The sequence below is a fragment of the Perognathus longimembris genome, chromosome 2 (genome assembly GCF_023159225.1).
Source record: "Perognathus longimembris pacificus isolate PPM17 chromosome 2, ASM2315922v1, whole genome shotgun sequence".
In the NCBI taxonomy this organism is placed as follows: Eukaryota; Metazoa; Chordata; class Mammalia; order Rodentia; family Heteromyidae; genus Perognathus; species Perognathus longimembris.
In genome coordinates, this window is record NC_063162.1 from 145,103,217 (window position 1) to 145,112,761 (window position 9,545).

Below are 9,545 nucleotides of genomic sequence, written 5' to 3' on the forward strand. Positions count from 1 at the left end.
GAGCTTTCTGGGCTCTGGGCTTAGGACTGCCTTTCTCCATTTTGCTCTTCATCCATTCCCAGAGCTCAATTCAGCTTGGCTGTCCAGTAAGGCTTTTGAGAATAGCGTAACACTTGGGGAAACAAAAAGATCACCCAACAGTCAAGACGGAAGCAAATGACAAGGACTATATGGTAAATGTCAGCCACAAACTTGAACTCCCTTTGGATACCTTATCTGAGAACTTGGAGAGATTGCTCAGCGGCCTCTCCAAGACCAAAGGTGCAAAGGAAAGAGATGGTAACAGGAAGCCAGTTGAGTTAATGTGAGGCCGGGAACTTCGGTGTTATACACAGAGCCCTTCCCTTTACCACAGATCACCTCCAGCTCTCCACATCTGTGGCTCATTACTACTGTGCCACACAGAGGGCAGAGACAAGTCCTTAGAAAAGAAAAACTAGCGGTCATGGAGCGATGATGGAGATGGGCAGAAGAGCCGCTGGGCTCTCTTTCTGCACTGAATCCCATCCCAACTTGTGATATCTTCTTGATGGAGTTAAATCCCTGACTTCCCAGAGAATGAATCCATCATGGCATAAGCACCAGCCTTGGAGCCAGGCATTGTCAGAACCCGGTTGGGGGTCACCTTTCTCATCTCCTCTGTGCAGTGAATAAGGGAGGACTGAGGCCAGGCTCTGAAGAGGAGACAGAATCGCCCTGCAGGCTACAGGATGCTCAGGAGCCACAAGAGGGCACCATGGAGCCACCCAACGGCCGCCAGAGGACAGGCTCTGGGCGTGGCAGTGTTGGAAGCTGTTTGGGCCACCAGTGCGGCCCTGAATCCTGCAGGGTTCTTGTCCTGGGGCTCCACTTTGCCTCCTGAAGACTCCAAGCAAGGTCCCCGAGGAGTAGGAGTGATGGCAGGAATCCACCCTGTGGTGTTTTGAATCACCTCCTTCAGGAGAGAGGAGGAAAAGGGGAAATCCAAACGCTTCCCTTCCCAGCTTTCCCTTCTTCGAGACCTTACCAGATCATTTCTGTTGAGGCCAAACTCCCAGGATAACTAGAAGGCTCCATTCACGCCCCCACCCTACCGTGGGGAAGCAACAACTCATCATTCTACCCAAAACGCCACCATTGTCATTCACTCAGGAATCCTCTTTTTCTGTTTTTGGCCAATACAAAATCCCAGACCCCCCCTGGTCCTGGCCCTGGAGGAGGGCATCTCCCAAGGCACCCACACTGATGGTTCTGATCATCACCGTCTGCCAGGCCTCCTTGCAGGCTTTCTTGGCCTTCCTTATATTGTCTGGAGTCCAGTCGATGTTTTCCAGGATGATCAGGTTCTCCATGGGATTCCTGAGGATGTGTGGTGAGGATGGGACACACAGATCGGCTTTGGGTTGACTGAGAGCTTCGACAGAAGGTGCTGAAAGCCTCCTCCTCGTTTCTGTTAGCACGAGTTGCCTGTCAGCGCAAGCCACGTGGCATGACTGATCACTCATGAATTTGACAGAGGACAAGTATCATCAGAAAGGAGAATTTTAGACATCGAAGAAGGAAAAGAAGACCATATTTAAACATGGTTCTTAACTGAGTAGCCATAACATCCAAGAACGTTGCTGGACCGACTTCAGGAAACCCGTAGCTACCCTGAAATGCCATGGGAAATGGAGTGTGTTTGCATGGATGCACATTCTTTCTTGGAAGTTTCTGGACTCTTGTGAGCACCTCAAAGACATTGACCTCCAATAATTGAAGATCATGACTTGAATGTGAGCCTAAGCTTTGAGTCCAAGGGTGCAGTGAGAAAGACAGAACTTGTGCAGGCCAGCTCTCATCTGCCTCCCTCAAAGGTCTTTCTGACATAGTAAACTCCTCCCCTCCCCACCAAAAGAAATCTGATTGGAGAATCAGACACTGATGAAATCATGAGAAAGGCAGGGGTTGGTTCAGCCACCGGCCCCCCGCCCCCAACCCCACTGAATCCTGGCTCTCCTAGGCTGTAGTGGGCCAGTTACCTTTTCCTCCTTCCTCCAGCCCCTTAGCCCAGGCAGCTAGAGATGTTATTTCGAGGATAGTAGAAGAGAAAGATGAGGCACATCTCATTAATGGTGCTGATGCCTCCCTGGAACATGGGAAAGAGACAGAGAGACTCAGCACAAAGTTGTGCAGACAGAAGGACACGAGGCAGGCAGAGAGCAGTATAGGTAGCCATTCTGTTTGAGAAACTTCTCAATTTTGCCTTTACATAGAGCATCCTTCCAACACTCTTCCTTTCTGATGTTATATTTTCAATCATGGGGCAATTACTGATAGTTTGAAAGGTACAGAACAGCATCGCCCCTGCTTCAGGACCTTTCCTAGTCTCATCTACCCTCAACTGCAATCTGTTCCTTCAGATATCTTTCCAAATTCCTTTAACCTCCACCCAAGAGCCTGCCTTCCCTCTCTTCCTTTTTTCCTCCCTCCCTCTTTCCTTCCCTTCCTCCCTTCTATCCTTCCTTCCTTCTTTTCTTCCTTCCTTCCTTCCTTCTTCTCTCTCTCTCCTCTCTTTCTTCTTCCATCTTTCTTCTCTCTTCTCTCCATTTTCCTCAGTTGAACTGGGGATTGAACTCAGGGCCTCGTCACAACTCATCTTACTTGCTTGACTGGTACTCTGTCACTCACTTGAACCATATCTCCAAGCCCTAAGCCCCATGAATACTCCATGTTTTCCTTATTGAAGGCTTTCTCATTCTTGTCCTTCTTTATAACTGCACCCCCCAAGCCATTATCCCCAATTTTCTCTTGTAGAGTGCTATCTACCCTATGATCATTTTATGGTTACATTTCTTCCTCAAAAGCATGCGATCCTTTTTGAAATTCACAAGAAACATTGAACCATTTCTAGCACAAATATGTATGGTTCACTATTCTCATGGCAATGACAGTAATCCCTTATCGAGCATCTACCATGGGCAGGCAACAATCTAGCTGTCCTGCAGGTACTAACCAATTTTTACAGCAATCTTATGCGATAGGTAGCAGTATTGACTCTTTGATACAAAACTGGAGTACAAAGAGATTGAATTAGGTTAGAAACTTAGTAGATGATCATGCTTGCATCCCGTGTAAGCAGTGAAGACTCAGAGTCCATGGTCTTTGTGGTTATCTTCTATCATCCCATGGCCTTAATGTGTCATTGATAGACAATGTAGAGAACCTCTGCCCATCTTGGTTAGGTGGGAGAGGAAAATCATGAAAAGTTCCATGTGAGTGGGTTGTGTCATTGAGGGAAGAAATGACAGTGGCTGAAAAACCAATCACTGGATATAGCCAAAGCCTGGGCTGAGCTCTCTTTGGGGGCTGAGGTCATTGGTGCCATGTTGGAGAGACACACTTACAAAAGTTGTGGAGTCCCGATCCAGTGTCTGGTAGTTACACTCTACCAGCAGCTCATCTCCCTGTTCAGAGGAAATAGGAGACTAAGTGTCGGAAGGACTCCGGTACACTCTTAGAGCTTCCTTTGAGCACCGACCCTGCTCTCCGAGCCCCAGCCATGCCTGCCCCCAGCTCTCACCAGCTTGATGTCCACAAGATGTGGCAAATCTCGTGTCTCCTGCAGACTGAAGTCATAGGAGTCAGCTTTACAGATTGTTCAGAGTTGTTTTCCATTTCTAGCAGGAGAGAGGGGAGGAGACAGGGATGAAATGGAGAGAAGGCCCGCCAAGAAAGGTACTGTGTGCTGGGGTCCCTGTGAACAGAGTCTGTCCCCAAAATTCATGCAAACGCTCCTTCCTCCACAGCCTTGCTCTGGTTGTCCCCAATTGAGCATGCCTTCAGGCTGGAAAATTAACATCTGTCCCTATATACAGAAGAGAGGGCTTCCAACCGAGGTGGTCCATTACCTGTACTGCACATCCCGCAGAGCCCATCCAGCCAAGTGAGTGTGGAGGAGGTAGCTTGCTACTATCATGTCACTTACTGGAGCCCCATTCATTTGTAGCAGAGGGGAGGCACACTTGAGGTGTGAAGAACTCTGAGCTTGATCTCTGCCTATAGTGGTATTTGCTATTGACCTTCCTCTTCCTCACCTAGCTGATGGGCATTTGCTTAATTCATACTAAGCCCTTCTGCCTCTCTTCTTACCCTCCTTCCCACCACCCCAGAATCCCTGACTCATCTCTTCCCTTACATGACTGATGTTCGTCATTTTCCTAAATGCCAGGCTGCAATCAGGATTCTCCAGATCTGGTGTTCAGGCTGTACATGCTTGGGCACCAGATCAACAGCCATGTTGGGAAAGGAGGAACCCTCAGGGGAGGTCTGGCATCCAGCTTCACCTCTTCAGACTTGTGTGGATTACACAGCCTATAGGACAAGAAGAATTCAGCACCCAGTGGGATGAAGTGCATGGGAAAAGTTAAGACGCCCAGCTCCAGGATTCCTAGGTCGTATTCACGCAGGTGAGAGGTGTAGTACAAACATATCCCTGATGAGTCATAGATACCTGGTATGGAAAGAAACGACCTCTTCAGAAGGCAGGAGAGTGAGTCTTGGTGTAGAAGCAGGCCCAGGAAGCTGAGGCCAGGGGGGTGGGGCTGTGACCAGTAGGAAAGAACATGCCCCCAACACTTACAGGAGAGCTTCCCTCGGCTCAGTTTTCAGGAAGCTCACCAGGGAGGTTGTGACCATTGCTGTAGTGAATCTCTAGTCTGATCCAATGAGGGTCTAAGGGAGTCCCAGTAGAGATGCCCACATCATCAAGAAGCTGGTAGCTCTGGGGAAGGTGGGAAATGTGGCAGCAAGAAGAACTGGGGAGGGCTCAGGAATCTAGGGCTCTGTTGTCCTTTGCTAACCACCACTCCAGACCTCACGATCTCCTAGATTTCCACCAGCCCCAGAAGTTCCCCTAAGTCCCCCTTGCCCAGTAGCATGCACCTCCCTTCGCCATGCATTTTCCCCATCACAAGACACACAGGACCCCCAACAACCCAGCCCATGATGACTTGGGAGCAGAGGGAGAAGGTGGCATCAAACCCATAGCATTCGTTGATGATTGTGGGAGAGTGTGCTGGCATTGCCGCAGGTGTACACCAAGATGTGGTGCACTGTCGTCTCATTGTGGGCCAGAAGCTTGGGCTCAAACTGGACAGGGAAAGGAGAGCAAGACACAGTGAAGGCTTCCCTCTGCCAAATCCTTGCTCTCTTCATTCTTTCCCTGGATGTAGCTCGGCTATTTTCGATTTCTAAATCTTTCTCAATTCCTCTTCCCGAGCTATCATTTTGCCCAGTTCTGTTTGACTCTTCTTTTGACTTTAAGCCTCTTAAACCTTTCCCTGAAAACACAGCACATGGTATTAAAAAGATTTTCCAAGACTCCTTCCTGACTTTATCTGGTAACTTCAATCAATTTACATATACTCTTTATACACAACTATACCTTTAAAAAAGTTGTCTTTCCTTAAAAACAACAACAACTGTTCCCATGTATTTGGCACTTTGTAAAACATTGTGTGTGTGTGTGTGTGTGTGTGTGTGTGTGTGAGAGAGAGAGAGAGAGAGAGAGAGAGAGAGAGTGTCATGGGGTTTGAACTCTGGGCCTGGGTGCTGTCCCTGAGCTCTTCAGCTCAAGGGTAATACTCTGCCACTCGAGCCAAGCTCCATTTCCAGTTTTCTGGTGGTTAACTGGAGATAAGAGTCTCACAGACTTTCCTGCCTAGGCTGGCTTTGAACTGTGATCCTCAGATCTCAGTCTCCTGAGTAGCTAGAATTACAGGTGTGAGCCACCAGTGCCTGGCTTAAAATATCATATTTTTATGGATTTGGTCAAAATGAAATGTTTTGAAGTTGAAGTAAAATAATCAAGTTTGAGTTCAGTCTTTATGACTATTTTCTAATAGCCCTGACCACAACCCCTCCTGACTATCTCTTCCTCGGTTATGCAAGCAGAGTTCTGGGGCAGAATTATTTACTAGTAGCCTCCAACCTAATGTCCACTGCATGTGAGGACTGAGTGGGTTTAATTATATTTCTGGGTTCAGGAAATGATGTCACTTCCATGTTCACAAGCTGACTCCTCCTCTGCCCACCGCCCCCCCTTCCTATCTACTTCTCCTTTGCTTCCACCCAGAAACCTTCTGGTAGACATCTTTCAGGGTGCAACATGCCCACTGCTCTGCTAAAGTGCCTTTCCACCCTCGCAATCTGTGGTTTCCCAAACAATCTGGCTGGCAGACTGTACCTTGTAGATGTGATGCTTCTTGCTGACAATGGGAGGGGAAGAACTGTGCAGGCATAGGTGTCTGCCTCTGGAATGAGGAACTGGGAGAGGGTGAAAAACACTAAGTAGGAAGGGAGTGATGCTTTCCAAAAAGGAGGAGGAGGAGGAGGAGGAGGAGGAGGAGGAGGAGGAGGAGGAGGAGGAGGAGGAGGAGGAGGAGGAGGGGAAGAGGGAAAGGGAGGGGAAGGGGGAGAGGGAGGGGAAGGGGGAGAGGGAGAGGAAGGGGGAGAGGGAGGGGAAACAGAAGGGGAAGAGGGAGGGAGAAGGAGAAGGAGAAGGAGAAGGAGAAGAAGGGACAGGGCAAAGAAGGGCATTTGCTTTAGGGCTAGACTAGTGGTGTTTGGGAAACAGAGGGAAGTCACATTAGCCCCCAAGGAATGAACTGAACACTGGTTGTGAAAGGGGAGTCTGGTTTGAGTGGGGGGATGGAAACGATGCTGGAGGCAGGTAGGTAGAGCATGGCGTCTCACATGGGTGATTTCCAGGTCACAGACGATGGCATCCTCAGGAGCATCCTTGTCACCATGGTAGAATATTTGTAGTAGGAAAATGGATTTGACGAAGGTCCACTTCCGGTGAAGCTTGAGTGTGTCATCCAGGCCATAGGCGGTCAGGACCCTCATGGTGTCACTCTGGGGGGTATCATGAGCATTGGGGGGCTGCCGCACACCAACAGCCCTTTGCACATCTCGAACCCAAGGCCCTAGGCAAGCAACTCACGTCCACCCAGGGGAATGGAAAGACCTTTAAGGTGAGACAGGATTAATTCGTTTATTATTCTGTCTCCAGGGTTAACCTTTCAGATCATTTTGAACACACACTCTCTCCCATTTACTCTCAGTGCCTGGGTCTATATATGTAATTCAAAAGGGTTCACTTAACCAGGAACCCTAACCCTGTGTGGTTAAATGACATTGGGCAGGGTTCTTCGAGAGAGGAAGGACAGGGCAGGTGCTGAATCTCTGGGAGGTGACCCTGTGGATGCAAAGATGGTACAGCTGAGGGAAGGCTAAAGTGTCTGGAAAAGATTGAATTCCAGAGAGGTGCAGTGAACTATATGACTGGCAGTGATTCTACCTCAGCAGGAAGAACAGCTGGGTTGCGCCTCTCTGTAGCCTACCGTGATGTCTTGATCATGAGGGTTGCAGGAGCGAAGGGCCAGGAGAAGTACTTGGTGGTGTAGCCGCCATCTTCTGTCAGTCCCAGGAGCTCAGCATTCTGGCTCCCATCCTCCTCCAGGGTGTCTTCATCTACCAGGTGCTGATCCTGGAGTCCAGGGGGAGGTTAAGAAGTAAGAACGAGAGCCCGGACAAGCATGCATTGAGGCAGAGAATGTCCCGTAGCAACCTCAAATACTGAAGCAGCGGAACCCCGGCTGCTTCACTCGGTAGCTTCCATCTACAGCACAGCATGGCACCCAGACTTGAACTTGTGGGGAAGACTGACCGTGTCTGATGGCATTTTACCTCATGACCTACTTTTGCTTCTCCCATTTCAAATCTTACCTCCATGACCGTTGGAAACTCACTTATTTTGAGACTGACTTAAACCATTTATCCTTTTTCCTGTGTCTCTTCACATCTATTACCTTGTGCTATTATAGATACTTTCCTAGGCCAGTGTAGTTCAGACAGTGATTCTGAGCTCAGTCAGTGAGATTTGGGAAGCTGAGTGAAGCTCCTTCTTCATATGAAATGTGAGGATAGTAATAACAATATACTTCATAGTGAGTTTATGAAGTTTAAAATGAAAAGAAGTCCGAACGATGCCTTTTGAAATCAAAATATCTAATAATTTTAAGACACTGATGCCATTGCTGCTGAATTTAGTTTAATGCTGTGATCCTGCTAACTGAGCTGAAGGTGTAGGAGTCTCTAGTCCCCCCGCCCCTGGTGCTCCCCCGACCCATGGGAGAGATGGGGAAGGCACGCCACAACCTCGATGAGACAAGAAAGGAAAGGGTCAGCAGACCACGCGCACCCAGCCCTCCCTCACCGGAGGACAATCAGATGGCCTGGGAGTCAAGTCAGCGCAAGATCTCGTTTATTGGGGAAGTACGTGCCACTAATATAAGGCACAGGAGCCAATCAGGTCTAAGATCAGCAGGAAGGGGAGGCATGAGCTGTCCATCAAGGGTGGAAGAGCCAGGGCGCCACAGCCCACAGAACCGCCTCTGGGTTATAACCAAAGACATTTGTAGCAGCTGCGCGTTGTTGTGAGGCGCCGCCATCTTAGCCACAGGTGGCCCTAAGACTGAGAAACAGGCAGGGCCAGCTAGTTGACTTCCAGGTATGCCCCACAGAAGGGAAATGGAGGGAAGGGGCTTTGAATTTTCCCTAGTGACCTGAATTTAGTGGGTCATTAGCAAGTTGAGTTCATAGCCTAAACCTTTCTTTTTCTTAGCAGCCTTGGAGATGGGTGTGTTGGAAGCAAGATGGTGAATTGTACACTGGACCATTTCTGTAGGGAGAGATCAGTAGAAAGCTGGGTTATAGAGTGTGCTGGGGGCCTGGTTGGAAACTAGGGGTCATGAAGTCATCCTTGACCCGGCCAAGAAGTTGGTCTCTGGCAGAGAGTCACCCTTACAGTTACTGAGAAGTAGACATGGCCGTCAGGCAAGACTCCTCCGACCACCAGATCACTTCCCACATTAGTGTAATGATTGTTGATGCCCAGGCCCGCCCAACCAGATGTCTGGACTTGGAGCTCAAAAGTGATGATCTCAGTCTGTAGGTCAAAGTCCCAGGGAAGGAAAATAATATTGGAAGGATCTAGGAACCTGGAATAGCCCAGTTGAGGCATAGGCCCTCCATGGTTGCCTTGGGAAGGTACTGCCAGGCCCAGAAGTAGGAAAAGCCTGAAGGGAAGGACACAGCTCATGGCTTCTGGGGCCCAGAGCATCTCTCCTACAGATAAACACTCATGAGCTCTGGACTTATATGAGCCTCTCCTTGTGCTTGGTGTTGTGCCACAGGGGAAGGGGCGGGGATGGGCCAGGACTCTGCTGTTCTGATTATCCTCTAGTTTCAGAGTGGTGCCACCTACATAACTGAAATAAGATGTGACTGGAGAGTAGATCAGGGAGTTTTCTCTCACCATGAGGCAGGGACTTAGCATGGAATTATCAGCAGTAAGTCACATTTCCTACCTTAATTCCATGCCAATGTCTTGTCCAAGGAGATTCGGCAACGTTAAGGAGGTTTTCAAACTCCTCTTTCCCTCCCTCATGTCTCTCCCTCCCTCCCTTCCTGTGCATCCTGTATCCTTAGATATCTAACTTTGTCTGAATCGAGAATTCACA

The 9,545-nt window shown here is 49.0% G+C and overlaps 1 protein-coding gene across 1 annotated transcript; it reads right to left on the bottom strand.

Moving 5' to 3' along the window:
• Positions 1 to 703: 703 nt before the first annotated feature.
• Positions 704 to 9,124, bottom strand: LOC125345670 (putative DBH-like monooxygenase protein 2). The gene is given in 16 exon segments (XM_048337723.1): positions 704 to 934; positions 1,221 to 1,362; positions 2,025 to 2,107; positions 3,366 to 3,425; positions 3,542 to 3,638; positions 3,870 to 3,982; positions 4,305 to 4,471; positions 4,639 to 4,741; positions 4,941 to 5,027; positions 5,029 to 5,109; positions 6,206 to 6,240; positions 6,243 to 6,285; positions 6,715 to 6,876; positions 7,365 to 7,396; positions 7,399 to 7,510; positions 8,837 to 9,124. Coding segments are annotated over 16 exon segments (1,836 nt in total).
• Between the last annotated feature and the right edge of the window lie 421 nt (positions 9,125 to 9,545).